General features: G+C 43.3%; 1 protein-coding gene across 5 annotated transcripts; it reads left to right on the top strand.

The window, feature by feature from the left end:
* Positions 1-472: 472 nt before the first annotated feature.
* Positions 473-20,302, top strand: ezh1 (enhancer of zeste 1 polycomb repressive complex 2 subunit). Of its 5 annotated transcripts, XM_080447726.1 has the most exons (21): positions 473-935; positions 2,009-2,200; positions 3,191-3,387; positions 3,671-3,796; positions 4,344-4,466; positions 5,312-5,429; positions 6,639-6,863; positions 7,713-7,815; positions 8,580-8,743; positions 8,923-9,014; positions 9,154-9,319; positions 10,850-11,034; positions 14,022-14,113; positions 14,405-14,433; positions 14,540-14,665; positions 16,395-16,573; positions 16,699-16,794; positions 17,503-17,584; positions 17,677-17,757; positions 17,879-17,963; positions 18,596-20,302. In XM_080447726.1, the coding sequence occupies exons 3-21, from the start codon at positions 3,214-3,216 to the stop codon at positions 18,654-18,656; spliced, it is 2,307 nt and encodes a 768-aa protein (XP_080303852.1). In that variant the 5' UTR covers positions 473-935; positions 2,009-2,200; positions 3,191-3,213; the 3' UTR covers positions 18,657-20,302. The 5 variants fall into 5 exon arrangements, with proteins under 5 accessions (XP_080303852.1, XP_080303854.1, XP_080303855.1 ...); XM_080447728.1 differs by lacking the exon at positions 2,009-2,200; XM_080447729.1 differs by lacking the exons at positions 473-935; positions 2,009-2,200 and adding an exon at positions 1,340-1,585.
* Positions 20,303-20,597: the final 295 nt, after the last annotated feature.

The raw sequence follows: 20,597 nt of genomic DNA, 5'->3' as shown, positions 1-20,597 counted from the left end.
AACATATCCTATTGCACAAAGATTTGGTGGCCCCCCCCCGTGGTAACTCTGAGGACCGCCTAGGGGTACCGGACCCCCTGTTGAAGACCCCTGTAACATAGACTGAACAGACATCTCCCAATCAAGAATCTGTGTCACTGGATACAACAGTAGCTTTACACTGCCATCTTGTGTGTAAAAAGAATAGAATTTGTGCCTGCCTGGAAGTGGAAGATGTTTTGTGGAAATTTGTCAAGAGGAAACAGAGTAGGTCTAATTGGTCTTGAAAGCAGATACCAGTCTTGGCAAGGCTTGTTGTTTGGATTAGTAATTGGCTCCATTAAATAACCTGGTGATGGGAGATCTTGTGTGATAAAGATCAGCTACTGTAGGGCGACAACAACAAAAAATCAACTCCACTGCATGAAGACATTTAATTGTAATTAATTAATTAATTGGTTTTATGAGTTTATTGCAATTCATAATTCATAATACCACGAGGTTCAGGCTTATCAGCTTATCAAGAAATTATAAGAGGTCGTTTGCGTTTGCACACTTTTTGGATGTTGAGTTAAAGGGAATGGCTGCCTGCCCCTCTGTTTTGCAAAATAACAGAGGGCTTTAGCTTTAACACGTCGTCGACGCATGCGCATTTGGAGGACATTGTGAAGCCTAAATGTATGCCGCGCGACCGAAAAACAAGCTCACAACCTCGGCTGTTTTCGATGCCGCGAGCGACACCGTCGTGCGGCGAAGTATGAATCGGGCATGACTTGGCCCTGCGTTCTGTACGTCCAGTAAACACACGCACGGAATAACGTTCTGCTGCCTGGAGGAGGATCAGGATGGCATTGGCAATGAGTCTGTCCGTGACAGTCCGTCCATCAATACCAGGACCAGACCAGGACATGATGTGGAAATAATAGTCTGGGGCTACATCTGTTAGAAATTGTTGTGTACGTTACCAATAATTTGATTAACATGTATCTATGTTTTTGGTAAATATCATGGCGATAATGGAACGTTTGCCTGGTTTATATTTATGAGCTAAAGATAAAATACAAAAAATAAACAAAATCCATCGGTAGGTGGTAATATAGGCAAAATAATATAGGCTACAGTCAGCTAGTGCGAACCTAGCCTTGGATCAAGACTATCATATATATGTATTTTATCGATTTTGACATTTTTATATATACGATATAGTCTTGGCTAGCACCCCCCAGTACGTCCTGCACTTTCACCAGTAAAGCCCGTACTTCTCCGTACATGTACAAAAAAATATATAAGGTGCTTACCCGGTTACCCCAAATGTGAACTAGCAGTCCGGAGTCTTTGTGCAATGTATTAGTCCGTATCTTTCAATAAATATGTGTTTTAATACCGTCTGTGGCCGAACGCCATTTTTTCCCCCCTCTCGTTTACTTCCTGTATACATGGAGTATAATTCCGGCTTTCACCGGATGCGCCCCGTCACTATCACCCATTGAGGGAACTTCCGACAGAATCCGACACAGACGGGATTAAAACACATATCTATTGACAAATACGGACTAATACATTGCACAAAAACTCCGGACCGCGAGTTAACATTTGGTGCAATCGGGTAAGCACCCATTACATATTTATTTGTACATGTACGGAGAAGTACGGGCTTTACTAGTGAAAGTGCAGGACGCATTGGGGGTGCGAGCCAAGACTATCATAGATACGAAAGTAAAAGTCAGACTCGATAAAATACATCTATAGTCTTGATCCAAGGAGGCGAAGCTATGATTTTAGTTTCCAGTAAAGAGGACCACGAGATCATCAGATCTGTGTGCATGATGTGTAAATGCCCATGCTGTAGCACACGCTACTTTCCTCCCATAAGACGTTACTTACTCTGGTAACCAGGCTATGATCATCATAATAAAGACGTCACCCTTCACTCGCTCTGCCTCAAAGAACCAATGCTATAAGTGCGCAGCTTTTAATTGCAGCCTTACTACTACTACTACAACGACAATCTATCTCACCATGCTTACAGAAAACGTAGGAATTCTCAGATCTGCTTCTTGCGGTGTGGACATCATCACATCTGCGTCAAGCTGATAGCAGAGAGATAGCGTTGTATTGCATTGGATCTGATCACTGAGGGGAGTTTAATACCATCGCCTTGCGGATTCTAGTGGCAGCAGCAGATAGGCGGCAGGAGTCAGGACACGAGGAGGATTATAAGGTATTTGTAACTGCGACACACGCATTCACGTCCACGAGAATAACATGTTGACCAAATTGAGCTTTAGTAACGAGCCATGTTGTCTGCACGGTCTTAAAAGTACCGAATATAAATGGATACGTTGCCTATTTCAATGAGACTGCAGCTTTTTTTTAAACGCACTTCATATCATAGCCGTGGCTGAAGCTTGTGCAGCTCATCGACTCATCTGTCCAGAGGGAAAGGCTCAGTATGGATCGTTGCAGGTTTTATGTAGGCTACTGTGTGTGTTTCAGATTAAACGGACGAGAAGGTGTGCATTAGGTTGGTTGAGAAATGCAGAAAAACTGTACTACGCACTTTTCTGCTCCGTTTTTGCTTTTAGGAAGAAGAGGCACGCCCACTTCTCCTGTGCAATATGTGTGTGTGCGCTTGGAAACGAAGGCTATTGCTGCTGTTAAATTTGAGATGGTTCCCCCCAGGTTCCCCCTGTGTATTCATTTTGTCTGTGAACTTGAAAGACCCCATGAAAGATGGCGAATAGCAGTCCATCTTTGACAGACACCGTTTTAATAGCCATGCAGGGTTTCGAAATCATAGTAATGGCTTGTTGACTATATACCACAATGTTGTTTTGCCAACACAGGGGGGCAGTCGTCCTAATACACGCACATACTGTGGATACTGTATGTATGTGAACCATGATGTGAACAGTGAAGTTTCAGAGAGAGAGAGAGAGAGAGAGAGAGAGAGACTGAGAGAGAGAGAGAGAGAGAGAGGGCAAGAGTGTGTGTGTGTGTGTGTGTGTGTGTGTGTGTGTGTGTGTCAGACATTTAAGGGAGACAAGAGAAAACAGTGTGACTTAAAAGGAATTTGGAAAACTCTTGTCATGGTGGAAATGTGTTACTTTGTCATCCTTTGGGACAAGAAACAAATTGTAGAAGAAAAAAAAGATTGGTTCTGTGGCTTAAACGAAACGCACTCACCCCCCACACTGCTTTGTCACCTCAGCTCACCTGCACCTCTGCAGAGCCATGGAGGACATGGCAGCTCCTGCAGTGGCACCGGCGCCTGCACCCCCAGACCCTGCACCTGAGCCTGTCTCTCACACCATCTCACGCAGCCAACAGGAGTGGAGAAGGAGGGTCAAGTCTGAGTACATGCGCCTTCGTCAACTGAAACGCCTTAAAAAAACTGAGCAGGTCAAGGTGAGCCAGTCTGCTTTTCATATGCTCTAAATTTAGGCTTATGGAAATTGATCTAAAGGTCAGCCTTTGTGTTTGAATGTGTGTGTGTGTGTGTGTGTGTGTGTGTGTGTGTGTGTGTGTGTGTGTGTGTGTGTGTGTGTGTGTGTGTGTGTGTGTGTGTGTGTGTGTGTGTGTGTGTGTGTGTGTGTGTGCGCGCGCGCGTGCACGTGCGTGCGTGCGTAACATGTATATAACATTATAACGTGTATGTAGCATCTTACAATATGTGTTTTTTTTCTTCTAGGCCCTATTTATGTCCAACAGGCAAAAGATTGAACAGCAGACAAACACTTTGAATGCAGAGTGGTCCAAGCTCAGGATTCAGTCCATTCCTCTGTCTACATCTAGTGGAGTTGTGCCTGGCAAGAAGGTGAGAGAGAGGGAGAGAAAATAACAGACCTACTACAATTATCCTATCCTGTCAACTTGTCTTGTCTGACTCAACTAACAATCTGACAAGACTGGCAGGACTGGCTTGGTTCATGAAGCTTCCCTGGCTGGTGCAGCTCCATTAGTAACCCTGTCTATTACTGTGCTTATTTGTAACGGCCGGTCTTGAGGAAAGTCCCCAGTAGTACAACACTAGTCATCTTTTACAGCCTTTGATTTTCCGCCCTGTTCTCTTACTGGGAGAGCTCTCCTACCGATATCACAGGGACAATCTGTATTCCATGAACCACATTGTGCTGACTTGCAGAGGTCTAACAGCACATAAGACTTAAGTCTCAAAGTTATAAAAACGCCCATAGGGTGTAAGAGCATCTCTGTGTTCCCAGATGCTGGCACGGTCTACCCATTATGTAATGTCACTGTGGGGAACTGACCAGTATGATCTGTATTCAGTTATTGCCTTTTTTTCAAAAATATAATTTGTGTTATTGCTCTGCTGTGTTGCATCTTCTTTCTTTGTGATACAGATGTGTATGGTGGAGTTTGGTTTCCCTGCATTCAAATCTCAGAGCACTCCCCTGAAGCCCCTCTCGATGGTGGTTGGAATCCCCTTCATGTACTCTTGGTCGCCTCTGCAGAACAACTTCATGGTATGAAATAGATCATATATATATTTGCACCCACTTAAACCCTATATGCTTCGTTGACCGAGGTCCCTCAGGGGTCTATCCTTGCCCCCCTCCTTTTCCCCTCTACACCAGATCACTTCGCTGACAATAGCCGATCTACAAGCTTGTAAATCAATCTTTGCAGATTGTTTGCCTATTATGACATGCCCATAATAGTGACGCGAGGGTTTAAGTCGTGAAATGCTATTTTTTAAGACACTTGTGACATTTATTCACAATGGACAATTAAGAGACAGACAAAGGTGAGTTTATAGTGGCTGGGTGACATGCAAACAGGTCCTTAAGCCAAACTGGAACCCATGACATTGTGGTAATGTGGTCAGTGTATTAAGTGGTTTGACTCACCAGGATGCTGCTGAAAAAGAAAATAGGCTACTGTATGTAATGGTATAATTACTGTGTTGCTACAAATTTGAGTTAAGCTGAAATCTGGGAATTCCTGGCCAATTTGTAATGAAATAATGCAATAACATAAGTTATGGAATTGTACATTATTCATAGCAACAGTAGCTTACCATACCTGTGTTCAGCCCTTTCAAACATTTCAATAGCAGTACAGAACATGGACTCCAACCATGCCACTTGGTATTATGTCACCTGACTCCATGGTCCAAATGGATAAAAGTAATATATATTGATGGAGAAACTTTAACCTTCCGTCAAATGGCCCTGAAATGAAATCCTAAACATCAAATCATACATTGAGACGCACACACACACACACACATGTGCGCACGCGCACACACACATGCGCGCACGTGCACACTCACACACCTGCTCACACACATCTCCATCTGTTCCTGCAGGTGGAGGATGAGACGTTCCTTCACAACATCCCCTACATGGGTGACGAGGTTCTGGAGCAGGACGAAGCCTTCCTGGAGGAACTCATTGACAACTACGACGGTGTCCATGGAGACAGAGGTGTGTGTGTGGCTCAAGGGGCAAACCCCCTTAGCTGGAATTGAAGCTCACTTCCGGTTTCTCATTCAGCCTGCTGTTCCTATTAATGGCCCAGCAGATGTTGCTATTCCATTTGCAATACATTATAATGTCTGTAGAAGTCAATGAGGTTTTGGGCGAACTTTACACTTGATTTTATTACCTTAGTAAACCTTTTCAATTTTCATAAACACTTTATGTTTTCAATCGCTAGTTTAAAGTCTTTTCTTTAATCATCATGATATGCTTTAGTAAATTATGGTCCCGTTAATTAAAAAATTCATGATAAAGTAGGGTATGTTTCTAGGGTTTCTACTGGTTCTACCGAAAAAGACCCACCCTCGCTGCGGTTGCAGCCAATAGCATTAATTTCCGGTTGCATTTCGGACCGGATATAGAGAGATGGTGGATTTGAAATCGCTGAAAAATAGGCTTCATTTACGGTCTATAGAAACCAATGACATCACTTTGTCCATATTTTTTTACGGTCAATGGTGTGGCTGCATTCCAGGTGCTGTGACACTCAACATGCTGCGTTGATGTCTCAATTATTTCTGACCTGCGCTGGTTGCACATGCTGATCATTGTGTCACTGCAGCATTAATCCTAAGATCAGTGGTTTTCAAACTTTTCATGCCCAAGGCACACCAAGGCAAGTCAAAATCTCAAGGCACACCCATATTCATAGGACAAATAGCAGATAGTGTGTGCACAAAGTACTGATATAGTAGTAAAAAAAAAAAGTAAATAATAGTAAATAAAAAAATCATAATTGTTTGTATAGTTGTGTATATTGCAATAATAATGTGTTGTCACAAAATCCCAAAGCACACCTGGACTTGTCTCATGGCACACCAGTGTGCCTCTGCATGCTGTTTGGGAACCATTGAGTTAGATCTTAGTTGGATGTTGATGATGGACTTGACGTCATTCTCTCACATGCCCTCCAGTCCTGGGAGGGAGGTAGAGAAAAAATAAACGCATTGTTGTCGGGGGCAGTGGTTTGAAAAGTGGGTTTTTTGAAAAGGTGTAAAAAATACTCAAATATACTCTTATGGGGATCCATGGCTCTAAATCTTTTCGGATGGGGTCCGTTGCCAAATACATTTGGAGGTCCTTGACATGAAAATGTTTGAGAACCACTGGTCTGGGGGATGACGCGTTGTCAGCTGTTTTTTCTGTGTGTCCCAGGTGGGGGGTTCATCAACGATGAGATCTTTAAGGAGCTGGTGGAGGCTCTGAGCCAGTACTCGGACCAGGAGGATGAGGACGAGGACGAGGCGGAGGAAGAGCCTGGACAGGAGGACGCGGAGAAGAAAGACGAGGAGAGGGTGATGAGGTCGTCGGACGGCTCGGAGGAGACCAAAGCGGGGCCCATAGCCTTCTTCAAGAGGAAGAGGAGGAATACTAATGAAGGTGCGTTGTAACAGCTGGTGTTTTGTACTGTAGCTGCGGGTGGATATAAAAGGGATCTTTGATGCTGTATGTGTGTGTAGATTCCTGCACTATTTCTGCAAGAGAACTGGTCAAAGTTTGAATGTCATCGTCACTGGTCTCCATGTTACACTGTGCTGGTGCCAGGAGGTTACCCTGGCTGTCACAGACCACAGCAGCGTTGGCACGGGCATTGTTTACTTTAGGTCCCTGTGTCCCAGTTTGGGGACAGTGTGTGAGGGAACCTGTTTGTCCATGACACTGATATGGCCTGGCTCTAATTACAGAACCTATTGACCTGTTGCAGCAATGCTTTATGGGAAACTAGGCCGTATACAACACTCACACAACAAGTAAAGAGTGAGAGACATGTGCAACCTTGGGACTCAGCTATTGTCAGGATTATGCAGGATTAATACTTAGACGTGAGCCAGTGTCGCACATTGAAAATAACGATCTATAAGCTCACAATGTGTCGCACCGCACCATGTTGTATGCTTGTACATCAGCTATTTTTGAGTGTGACACTGGTGGGCAATAAGTCAAAATCAGGCTTTACACTAGTAAAGGATACTATGTACAGTCCAACGATGATCTTTACAGTATGTGTGTACCCTAATATTCATAGTGACATTATACATCCAGACATCATACTGATGAGATTTCAGGGTCGGCTACAACATGCACAGACAGTCAACTGGCATGGTGCATTATGGGAAACAGCTCACACTTGTGAAGGAATAAACACCTGCTGCTTGTAGAAGATTGAATGACCTGGATAACTAACTCTCATTGTTCACTGTCTTTTCTTTCTGTCTCCGACAACCACAGTGAGGGATTTGTCCAGCAGTAAGAAGATCCCACACGATAAGATATTTACAGCTATCGCCTCAATGTTCCCCTACAAGGGCACCATGGAGGAACTGAAGGAGAAGTAAGACAAGTGCAGTGAAACTGGGCATCTATGTGCATGCTGAAGGGACTGTTGCTTAGTATTCACCATGGAGACATGAGCTCTTGGGGAGAAAGTAATAATGCTCACTCAAAGGGAGCAGTGGCATCAGCATCTGAAAGAGCTATTGACAACCTCTTCCAAATTCCCCCTCAAATGAACACACTGAAAGTCAAAGGAGAGTTCTTTACAGTTTCCATTTCTCACACCTCCAGGTGCATACTTAATATAACAGGGACTTTTTAAATGTACAGAGCTCTCAGAGAGGAACATGTGTAGCATTATTCAGCTGGGTATCATCCATTAGATAATGATAGAAGATGTTGTGGGTCCGAATGCGTAAAGGCATCACAAGGTATAAGTAGAAAATATAATGAACTCAGTGGAAGGACACCCCAGTAAGAAAACATTTAACTCCGGTTTTTGTGTGTTTATTTTGTGAATCCTTACAGTTTGCAGTATACTGTACGTAATAATCATTTTATAAAAGTGAAATGGCACTCAAATCCGCTCCGCTTTGTGGCGCGCCTAAGATCCCCTAGCTGTGACAATAATTCATGATATGCATTCATTCAAAATCCTGAGGAAGACTTTTGTTGAAACGTTCGTTTCCTGTACCTTTTAATAATTATTTGCATCGTGGCTAAGAGTTGTGCGGCCTCATCCTTCTCAACAATAATTCATGATATAGCATGGGTTCTCATGCCATATTGCTTCATTGCGACCACTCTGCCACCACTCCACAGATACAAGAACCTCCTGGAGCCCCCCAGCCCGGTGAAGTTGCCTCCCCTCTGCACCCCCAACATGGACGGACCCTTTGCCAAGTCTGTGCAACGAGAGCAGGCATTGCACTCCTTCCACACGCTCTTCTGCAGACGTTGCTTCAAATACGACTGCTTCCTCCACCGTAATCACTCCTCCGTCAATTGATTTCTCTTTCATTAGTATTCCCCCCCCCCCCCTATTGGGTGTGGTTTTATTTAACTTCTCTCCATTCCTCCTCTTAACATCCTACTGTATTTGTTTTTCCTGGTTACTTTATTGTACTGTTGCATAATGAAAGAATGTCTCTTTCTGTTACTGAAGCTTTCCACGCCACCCCCAATGTTTACAAAAGGAAGAGCAAAGAAATCCGCATAGAGACGGAACCCTGTGGCCTGGACTGTTTCCTGCTGCAGGTGTGCACCAAGCCCCTCGTTTACCAAACGCTGTTTCATTCTTGTTTTCTAGTCATTGTAGCGCTCATTAATGCGTCTTTTTTCTTTTCAATGGTTCTTTAATTTCTTTACCGGTCCTTCTTGTATTTCTCCTCTGAAGAAAGGGGCTAAAGAGTTAGCAGATCGGAGTATGTTACAATCGCAGAAGTCTCGCCGGAGGCGGAAACAACCCCGCGCCCCAAGCTCCAGTTGCTCTGGACCATCAGGTTCTGCTGAGGATGGAGGCAAGGAGGGTGACAGCGACCACGAGACCGCCTCCTCCTCAGGTAGGCGAACTAATCTTGTTTAGCTTTTATTGGCTTCCAAAACATTTGGGAGGGCCTAGTATTTGACAAATGAATAACACCATCAATTATGAACACAACATCCAATCAACCCCAAATTCTAATTAAATTTTGAGGGACCACTAGAGTGCAAAAAAAGTTGAACAATGCGTTATGTTGTGGAAATGCAATTTTTTCCCACGGATTCCTCTGGTCACAACGGCTGCAACACACAACGCGTGATGGGGCAACCACACTTTGCTATTTCTCAAAATTACCTAGTTCACGGTCCAGGAAAACTGTTTCTGATAAAAGTTTAGGTGAGGTCAGTTGCTCAATCTTGATTAATTTCACAGCAGCTCAATAGCTGGTTTACTTAAGTTTTCTTAACGTATGCTACGTGGCTGCCACTTTCCATATCCGTCGACAAATACATTAATTGAAACGGTCAAGGATAACACATCTCCATTGTGGTGTATCTACCTACCGTAAGTTAGAATCATGACAAATCCTCTATGCATGCAGTACAGCTGTATACTGTAAATCAGTCTGTACTGCATATTTATTTGAGTGTGTCAGTGTACTGTATGACTAAGTAGTGGATGCATCATTTACAGTAAACCTCCACCGCATCTGTTATAATGGCGTAAACTCAAATAACTGACTAGAGCACTTCAGAAAAGAGAAATTTGGCTTGAGATGACAGTTTGAAAACACTTTCTGAGCTTGACTTTGTTTCTGCTCCTCCGTCTCAGCTCACCATTCACTCTCACCCTCCAAACAAAATAAGCCAACCATCAGTTTAGCAGGCTCCAGCCCCAAAACAAACATTCCCTTCCCTCAGGCCCTCCTTTGAGCTTCGTTTCTTTCTTTTGACATTCTCGTGTGGAGAGCAGAGGGAGAGGGAAATAAGAGCACTCTCCTGTGGCTGTTTATCCCCTTCTTCCTCTCTCCCCCTTCTGTTATGTTCTTTGTACCAAACAGGCCTCACTGTAAGTCACTACAGACCCCCCAATTAGAAAACTGCTGACATTTGGTCAGTGACTCAGCAGAACCTCTCCCTTGTAAGGAAAACAGATTGCTGAACACACGTATAGAAGCATTCTCAGGACAGAACCGTGTCGCAATACAGCAGTGCTGCATTTCATCCTGTTGCCAAGCAACATTCACTGATCTGCCTTGAACAGTGGGTGTATGAACGCAAGTGTCAAATATCCGTCAAGCTAACGCGAACTTCCAATGGCCCTGTGTGAGCCTGTGCGTGCGTGCGTGTGCGCCGTGCGTGTGTGTGTGTGTGTGTGTGTACTTGTATTGCGAGGGACAGATGTCCTCACAAGTATAGTAGAATTTGAGAAATAGACTTAAAAAAATAAATACAAAAATTGCATTAATAATGTCCTCAAAAGTATAGTAAGGACGTGTGTGTGTGTGTGTGTGTGTGTGTGTGTGTGTGTGTGTGTGTGTGTGTGTGTGTCGGTGTGTGTGTGTGTGTGTGTGTGTGTGTGTGTGTGTGTGTGTGTGTGTTCATGACAGAGGAGACCTCGCGCAGTCAGACTCCCACTAAGCTGCGTCCAGTGGAGGAAGAGGCCGAGCAGCAGGCTGAAGTCCTGGTCCAGTGGAGTGGAGCTGAGCAGTCTCTGTTCAGGGTGCTGATTGGTACCTACTTCAACAACTTCTGCTCCATCGCTCGCCTCATCGGCACCAAGAGCTGTAAAGAGGTGATTGTCTTTCTACGAGCTGTTCCCTTGCACACTGTAAGCAGATGATACCAAAATGTTACATTGAGGACTCGTTGCTGTCCGGCAGGAACCAGCTAACTCCATTTTGACGCATTTGCATTTTCTTCCATAAATCAGGGCCATTGAACACCCTTTACGTCTGTGTGTTGGTAAAAACAATATTGAACCAATGAAAAGCATTAAAAAGCGCTTCTGACAAAACCAGCTAACTCCATTGGATCCTCAAATTTTCTGCTAAACCAGCGAAGTCCACCGGAGTTAGCTGGTTTAGCTGACTCCAGGCTCCACCCCATTTTGAACTCCAACCTCATTGTGAGCTTGGAGGTCCATTCAGCTGTTCTTATCAATGATGAACAAAACCTCCTAACTCCACTTTTTTTCATTTCCTGAAAAATGAACATTTTGGAGTTAGCTGGTTCCTGCCGGACAGCAGAGATATACAGTATATATAAGACACATTGAACAATATTTCAATATCGATTAACCCGCAAATCCCCATTTATGGACTACGCTGATGACATCAATATGACGTCATACTGGCCTCGATTTTTAGGCATGCATGACACAGAACTCCATATGGGCATTAAAGGGACACAGACACAGGCATGCTTTACCAACTTGCATCGTTCCAGAATTGCATCGTTCCCGAGTAGGCCGGTGCCCAACAACGGCATTTAAAAATGCATAGAATATAATATGTGAACAAGAAGTAGTGGTATTGAGCCTGGTGACAGTGTGCACATTACATTACATTACATTACAGTCATTTAGCAGACGCTTTTATCCAAAGCGACTTACACAAGAAATCTGAAATTTCAGAGCCCCGCCGTAAAAAAAATGACAAAAGGCAAATTAAACAACATGTGTTGTACTTTTCCAAGTGAAATATTGAATGCTATAGTAATAAAATGTATTTTCCTAAAACCGACACGTAATGTTTTAGCTATGAAGTTTACAAATTCACACCATACCTGTTTTGCCAAAATGTGGCGTCTTCTTTGCGTCAGCGCGAGTGTCGCAACGCATGCATCCGTTGCCTGTGGTTTTTATGGTGTGAGTAATTGGAGTGACTACAGGCAGAACGGCATGTGGCACTATAAATTAAGATACTTACCAGATGTTACGTGTTTCCCACTCCCTCACGATACACACATATGTCTTGGCCTGGGACGGTCCCTGTGGAGTTCGAAACCCCTGTCCTTACGTCAAGTGAACGTCACATGGATGTTGTATAGGCAGGAGAATTAGAGGAAACATATTACAGCCACGCGATCTCAAATTACAACTCAGAACTTCTTTAGATGTCATCGCTGTCTACCAGAACCCTTGTATCTCCGTATTTAAACCTTTTATGTTTTCCTGTAAATTAATGCCCTACTTTGTCGAACAAGAGTCACGCAAAAGTAACGAAAATGGCTGATCTACAAGCTCAGAACACGCCGCTATTTTGGCTGATCTGTGGGTTTTATGAATATTCAAACAATGAAAAGTATTAACAAGAGCTTGTGACTAAATAATAACGACATTGGATCTATCTATCTAAACAAAGATCTTTAATTTCCTGAAAAGTAATGATTTTGGACATTTCCACCCGACAGCAACGATTTGCACAGACACAATGCACATTATGAGACCCGTCCAAAAGGCAGACAACATGGCAGTGCTGCATACACACGATAAGGCTAGATTTGTCCTTTAACATTCTAGCCATATTCCTCTCCCTCCGTGCGATGTGATTGGTCAGGACTCTGTTCCATGACTGGCAGAAGCCGGCTGTCCTTCACATGGCCGCGCCTTCTGTTTGACTGAGAGTGGAAATGCTGAAACCAGCTGCAGCGTTATGTGTCTGTGTGTCCCAGGAAAGAAGCCAAATCAGTTCTTTGGCAGACAGAAGTGGGCAGGGTGTGTGTGTGTGTGTGTGTGTGTGTGTGTGTGTGTGTGTGTGTGTGTGTGTGTGTGTGTGTGTGTGTGTGTGCGTGTGCGTGCGTGTGTGTGTGTGCACGAGCATGTGCGTGTGTGTGCATGCGTACGTGCGTGTGTGTGTTCCTCTGGCAGCAGCAGTGGAGTTTTGACAGGAGAGGTGGGGGCAGGATTTTCTATGTCACATCCTGCTGATGTGACAATACGTTATCTCATTTCTATTTGATTCCTGGAGTGAGTCTGGCCTGATCCGCCTTTCTGCAATATTGGCTGTGTACGCCAAACGGACGAGCCTATCAGCGTCGTCGCTCATTGTTCTGTGATTGACAGCTTACGTTGGCCAATCAGGTGGCGAGTTCGAGTGAGCCCAAAACACGAACGGCAGCCATCTTTTTCTTGTCCGCTATATTCTCCGCTATTTTTTTACTTCAAAAAGCTCTCTAACTTCTATTTTGAGGCACGGAATTTACTTATAAGATATTGTTTGGATAGAATTTAGTTGTTTAACTTCATATATGTGGTCAATTAATCATGACAGAGCCTATTTAAAAATAAAAATTTAGAGAACCGGTAGGGGCGGGCAGTGACACCCATGTATCCGAATAAGGCAACCCATTTTGGGCATGGCTGTCTCAAAAGTCCCGTTGCGTCACATTAGACTGGTGAACTGCTGATTGGCTGAAGGGGAAAAATTATCATTGGCTGAAGGGGTTGTCAGTCAACGGTATTACTCCCGCCCAACTCCAGCACAGCCAATATTGCAGAAAGGCGGATCAGGCCAGACTCACTCCTGAAATCAAATGGAAATGAGATTTCCGGAGGGAGGGTTTACCAGGCTAGACTACCGTTACATCACAGTTACATTACAATTTGTCACATGCTTTCTTCATAGGTATATGAATTTGTCTTCATAGGTATATGAATTTGTCTTCATAGGTATATGAATTTGTCTTCATAGGTATATGAATTTGTCTTCATTGGTATATGAATTTGTATTCATAGGTATATGAATTTGTCTTCATAGGTATATGAATTTGTCTTCATAGGTATATGAATTTGCCTCAAAAGAAATCCTGATCCATCATGTTCCTTTGGAGGGTGGAGGGGTCGCTCCCCAAAAGAAGAAAAGAAAGGGAAGGCAAGATTATTATAAACATATAAATAATTTATTCCACTCTAGCCCTCATCGTGGCATGATGTCAAAGTGGTGCAGAGAGCATTTGAGGACAATGGAATATCCACACACAAGCTTAATCCTCCATTAGCGGTTTATTTAGCAATATTTCAAACGGGGTATTCTTCATGCTTTGTGGTTGAACGTTTGCTGAATAAACCACTCAAGGAGCAGTAATATTGTAGTTGTTTACAGCTGAGATAGACAGTAAGATTTATAACCTCTTCATCTGTTTTCTTCTTTCTGATGTGATAGATTATGGGCCAAGAATCAACTAAAGAGAGGTATGTTCACATAACATGTACTGCTATCCGGCCCTTTGAAAGACCATGCACCTTATATTGTGCCTTATCAAAAGACTTACGATTATTTCATGCACTACTGCTCCAGATAACTCATCCAATCAGGTGTACAACTACCAGCCATGTGACCACCCAGATCATCCATGTGACAGCTCCTGCCCGTGTGTGATGACCCAGAATTTCTGTGAGAAGTTCTGCCAGTGCGAGCACGAGTGTGAGTGTCACCTTTCACTCACTCACCTATGTCTCTCTCTCTCTCTCTCTCTCTCTCTCTCTCTCTCTCTCTCTCTCTCTCTCTCTCTCATTGTGTGTGTCTCTCTCTCTGTCTGTCTCTCTGTCTGTCTCTCTGTGTGTGTCTCTCTCTCTCTCTCTCTCTCTCTCTCTCTCTCTCTCTCTCTCTCTCTCTCTCTCTCTCTCTCTCTCTCTCTCTCTCACACACACACACACACACACACACACACACACACACACACACTTTGAAGCACAGACAGTATAGCGTTACACAGTAACATCCTTAGTGTTGATTTAACTCTGAAGAGTGTACAAATGGAGCAATGGAAGGTTTCATTTGTACACTATTAGGAGTTAAATTAACTCTGGGATTTTACTGTGTAGAGTCAGATGAACGTGTCAGTGGAAAGGTGATGCAGACGTTGTTTCCACTGAGAGCTCTGTCTCTCTCTCTGGACACCCAGCACTCTGTGTCGCCAGGCCACAATAGAGCGAGGCGGCAGAATGGAAAGTGATCCTGCTGCAGCGCTCTGACTGTGGTCACCCAGCACACAGAGAGACTGTCCTCTGGCACAGAGAGTGGGCGTCTGTTTGACACAGAGGCACGTTCACAGCGTGCCGAGGCATTCATCATGGCAGGAATGAGCCAGAACGTCACTTTTAGAAATGGCCACATGGCGGAGGAATGCATTTTTTTGCCAGCGACAGGAAAGACTTCTTGCCAGCGACAGAGAAAGGGAGAGAGTTGAGGAGAATATTTTGGCCTAGATGGACATACCTTTTTAGTTTCTATTTAACCCATTAAGACCTGAGGCGATTCGTAAAAAAAAATCTAAATCCTAACAGTTTTTTGAAAAAAATCTAAAGAATATTTTTTCACGATTTTTCAAAAATAGCAGATCTACAAGCTCGTAGCGCGGCACTCGGTGCCGCGCTATGAGCTTGTATATCTGCTATTTTTGAATAGCCTAAAGAAATCTAAAAGTGACACAGATGCGTTCCAGGTATTAATGGGTTAAAAGATGAATCACCATCTCCTTCCCCGCCCTTTTCCTCTTTTTCATGTCTTTTCCCGTAGCTGAGGAGAGCTAGAGCCAGACAGGAAGCAGCCCACGGTGTTACATGTGTGTGCACTAAAGACTTGGAGAGAAATCAAAGGGACGTGACAGAGGCTCCGTGCCCGAGATACAGCATCATCCACACCATTACTATGAGTCAGACAGCTGTGGCTTAACAATGCTCCGTGATATATACGCAGCCGCACGCACACCCACCGATACGGCACACAAACAAGGCAAAGGGATGTGTAATTATGATGGCAGAGAAGACAAATACTTCCTGCTGCCCTTGATATGGGCTATTTTCTCCACCGTGGTCTGCTGTAGCGGCAGTTAAGTTCTTGCTAGTTCTCTCCATCTATCTGGCCAGAGGGCGTTGCGCTCTGTTCTGCAGAGCTGTATTTCAGCATAGCTGCCAGCAGAGGTCCCTGATTGATGATATTTCTCTGTGGTTTTTCAGCCACTGAGCCTCTCTGTGTGCAAACTGCAATTGCAGTTTAGAGAGAGAATTATTCATCCAAATCGTTTTCCGGGCTGCCACGTCATCAGGAGTGTTATGTATCTGCGTTGCAGCATGTCATTTTTAAAAGGCCACTGCCACTTCTCGGTACTCTATCTGTCTGAGTTATAATACTATGTATAATTGTTATCTAGGCCAGAACCGCTTCCCAGGGTGCAGGTGTAAGACTCAATGCAACACAAAGCAGTGTCCCTGCTATCTGGCTGTGAGGGAGTGTGACCCAGATCTGTGCATGACCTGCGGCGCTGCAGACCATTGGGAGAGCAAGATGGTCTCTTGTAAGAACTGCAGCATCCAGAGGGGACTTAAAAAGGTACAATAGGTCACTAAGACGCTTAAACGTCTTGTCCACGAGCAGCCTGTCTGAATCCTGCTCAAACGTCCTGTTTTGAGGACATTTCTTCTAACCTTATATACATCTGACCTACTGTATTTCAGCACCTCCTATTGGCACCCTCAGATGTCGCTGGCTGGGGCACCTTCATCAAAGAGGCAGTTCAAAAGAACGAGTTCATCTCAGAATACTGTGGAGAGGTATTAAAGTACATTTAGTCAACTCAAACCAGTTGGTCCTTGCTGCAGCACATGGTTGGTGCATGATGGTGGATTGAAGTATTCATCTATTCTCTGCCCCAAGAATGGGTTAATTTTCTTTTGTTCAACTGCTCTCAGTGCAATGCACGAATGCCACCCCCTCATCCTTACCCTTACCTTAACCACACTACACCTATCCATGCGTAAACTGAACCATAATAACTGCTTAACCTCCCAATGTCCCCCACCTGTATGAATGAATGAACCATTGTAAAGCGCTTTGAGCACTTGGAAAAGCGCTATAAAAATGCAATTCATTATTAACATACAATTAATTAATCAAACCACCAAACCAATGTGTAAACTTAACCCTCTCTAACCTAATGGCTAGTGGGCAGGGCTAATCATTTCATGAACAGCACAACTAGAAACTTGCTATCGTACTTGACTCAAACCCTAAACCAGTGGCATGAAATCACATTTCTGGTTGGAATTATCTATCACTCTAGTCTAGTGTGAGCAGACTCCAGCATATTGCCACTTAGAAAATGTGCCAGCTGTGAACCTGGCACCTTTTTCCATTTTGCAACAGCTACAACAGTGTGTGTGTGTGTGTGTGTGTGTGTGTGTGTGTGTGTGTGTGTGTGTGTGTGTGTGTGTGTGTGTGTGTGTGTGTGTGTGTGTGTGTGTGTGTGTGTGTGTGTGTAGTTAATCTCCCAGGATGAAGCTGATCGGCGTGGCAGGATCTATGATAAATACATGTCCAGCTTCCTTTTCAACTTGAACAATGGTAAGTGTTTCTCTCCCTTCCTCTGTGATAATAACTGACCACATCTAGTTATACAGTAGATTTATTCATATGTCATCCGTGTAACTCAATAGATTTTGTTGTGGACGCCACGCGAAAAGGGAACAAAATACGCTTTGCAAACCATTCGGTGAATCCCAACTGTTACGCAAAGGGTAAGATACCACTTTGATACAATAATAGAAAGCTAGTACTGTATGTACTGTAGTAATAAACACAATACTTCATTTGAGCTGAGTAGATTGTTGTGGAATGGGTTTGCTGCTGTTCTTCTAGTGGTGATGGTGAATGGAGACCACCGCATTGGGATCTTTGCCAAACGGGCTATCCTTCCAGGAGAGGAGCTCTTCTTTGACTACAGGTAGGAAAATCGGAGCCTTAACATGCTTAACATGTTCAGAGGGTTTAGTTTACTCCCTATTACACCTGACTTCCTCTCAGCTTGAATCAGTCATCATTTATAGTCATCAGAGAAGAATGTGTTCCATTAGTGTCTACAAATCATGTCAGTTTTAGTTGTATTGCACGCAGGTGCAAACTCAATGCACTTCACATTAAAATACAACAATAGTAGCAAAATACACCAAAGTAGCAAAAATATACTAACCTCCCACCCACCCATCTACAGGAAGTATTTAAAATGCCACTCATCCACATTCACATTAATGAAAATGTCATTTAACCCATTTAGACCTGAGGCCGATTCTAAAAACGCCCTCTAAATCCTGAGTTTTCTGAAATTTTTTTTTTAATGAATACATTCTGTTGTGTAGCGGGAGCCACTGAAATGATCTGTTCAGTTCTTTTTGTCATGGTTAGCACTCTGTCTTCATCATTTTGTATGAGCTGGAGAATTCCAACAATCCTTGTAGGTAGTCAAGCAAAGAGGTCATTATAATAATCTAACCTGTTGGTAATAGATCAGTGTACAGTATTTTTTACAACGATGCATCATGACAACAATGCCCTTCGCTTTATGTCTTCCTCTTACAGATACAGCCTAGCCGATGCTCTGAAATACGTGGGGATAGAGAGGGAGGTACTTGAGGGATGACTTAGCTCCACCTGTTACACTACAGTAACCCTTCCTGAACATCTCTGCCATCCGCTAAAGCTTCTGCCCCTCCCTATAGTCTGGCCTATGGGCATCTATGAACAGTTACTGACTTGGCCCGCGCTGCTGCACTTCCTAACATATAAAGTTCCACCCCTGTTGGTGGTACATATTACTGCTCTGCAAACATTGTTAACACCTCCTCAGAACATCCTCATTGTATACTTTCATCCACCCCTATGCAGTACAGTAAAATCCTCAATATTCATTTTACTCTGAGAGTGTGTAAGGCAGGAAGGTTTTGCACTCTAGACTTAAGGCTTAAGGCTTACCAAAAGTTACATTCAGGTGCAAGGAGGCCAGCATCCTCAAATGAGAAAAGGCTCACACACTGAAAAAAGGACGTCAAGGCTCTTTGGAATGCAAAAATATATATTTTTTAATTACGAAAGTGAAAAAGGTGAGCGGACGTTTCGGTCCTCAGACCATCAGAGGACCGAAACGTGTTATTTTTACACTCTCTGAGTTACAAATGGATAAATGAAAACACTGAGGCTTTAACTGTACAAAACCACCCGCCAAGCTTATGAATACTAAACAATTTTAGAATGGCAATAATCTACCTACTGTTTGTCAATATTGCTTATCAGACCCAAGAGAATCACACCAGTCTGTTTTTTTGTTTTCATTCTGTCAAAGCAAAGAGGTACTGTGTGGTACTCTCTCAGTGGTTTAGTTACTGTATTTATAGCCAGGCTTCTGTTTTTTACCTCTCAGTATGTAACGCAAGCTTTTACATTGTACCTAACAGTGAAATACAGTGCATGTGTTTTCTCTTGGATGAACAGACCATTAAAACATGCCAAGAGTATTAGTTTCAGTCCAATGCCGCTCTATGGAATAACATTATCACGTGATGTTACCCTAAAGCCTAATTTAAAGATGTACGATCATGTTGCTCGCTTAAAATAAAATCATTATTATTAAAAGCAACACAATGCATTATTTTCAGTGGGCAACACAGTCATACAACAAAACATAGATTAGGCTTTACTGTCCCTCAGAAGATGCCATCTTCTCGGCTCAACTGGCACTAGCCCTGGGTTCTAGAGTTTCTGTATGCTCCAGTCAAGCTCTGTGTGTGAACCTGTACTGTGGCTAGCATCTACGCTAATGGTGAAATACTTTAACCGTGCATTTATGATATCAATGTTCTGCAACAACAACAACAACAAAAAAGAAATATATATATATATAATAATAGGCAACCGGACGAGAAACCGACTGACTGAATGTAAATTGTAGTTGGTGGTGGAGAGATCTCATTCCTCATTTTATTTTACAATTTAACCTGTGCCACTGGTACGCAAAGCAATGTACATTTACATCTAGACTTTACCATCGTGTTTACATGATCTTAAAGTCATTGAACTTCAAAGAAACTACACTATATATATGAATGAGTCTTCTGTTCCTTTAATAAATCTTCTAAGTGCCAAATGATTCCACACAGAAGGTTGTTACAGTGTGGATGTGTTGTTTAAGAAGCAGAGCTGTGTTGAAGGTAACCATTGTAAGGTTATGAGCTTGGGAAATAGCTAAATTAAGCATTTGACCAAATATTAAAGTGCCCCCACATAATCTGATTGGTTTTCACATGTCTTTTTTTGTTTTTTACTGCATCCAGGTCTTCTCTGTACTCAACCTTACATTTATCAAAACACGAAAGTCCAATTTCACATGAGATCTTTTCTGAACAGAGATGAGTGAAACAAAAACAGTAATCTATTGTTATGTACAGTGTATGCCTATAGAAATAAATCTTTAACTTTATACATTACCCATGTCTCTGATATCATTGCGTGTGGTGGGGTGGGGGGACGGCTGAAAATCCATACGCCTGATCGTGTCGCACATAGAAAATAGCCGATCCATAAGCTC

Source organism: Gymnoscopelus braueri, assembly GCF_963280865.1.
Source record: "Gymnoscopelus braueri genome assembly, chromosome: 13".
NCBI classification, from domain to species: domain Eukaryota; kingdom Metazoa; phylum Chordata; class Actinopteri; order Myctophiformes; family Myctophidae; genus Gymnoscopelus; species Gymnoscopelus braueri.
The sequence above is the reverse complement of the archived record's forward strand: the minus strand, read 5'-3'. Positions and strand labels throughout refer to the sequence as shown.

Bases quoted from the DNA above. Each gene is read 5' to 3' on its own strand.
- ezh1 (XM_080447728.1), top strand. From the start codon at position 3,214: ATGGAGGACATGGCAGCTCCTGCAGTGGCACCGGCGCCTGCACCCCCA. The intron at 9,015-9,153 runs GTGTGCACCAAG...TCTCCTCTGAAG, and splicing joins TGGACTGTTTCCTGCTGCAG to AAAGGGGCTAAAGAGTTAGC. The intron at 17,964-18,595 runs GTAGGAAAATCG...TTCCTCTTACAG, and splicing joins GAGCTCTTCTTTGACTACAG to ATACAGCCTAGCCGATGCTC.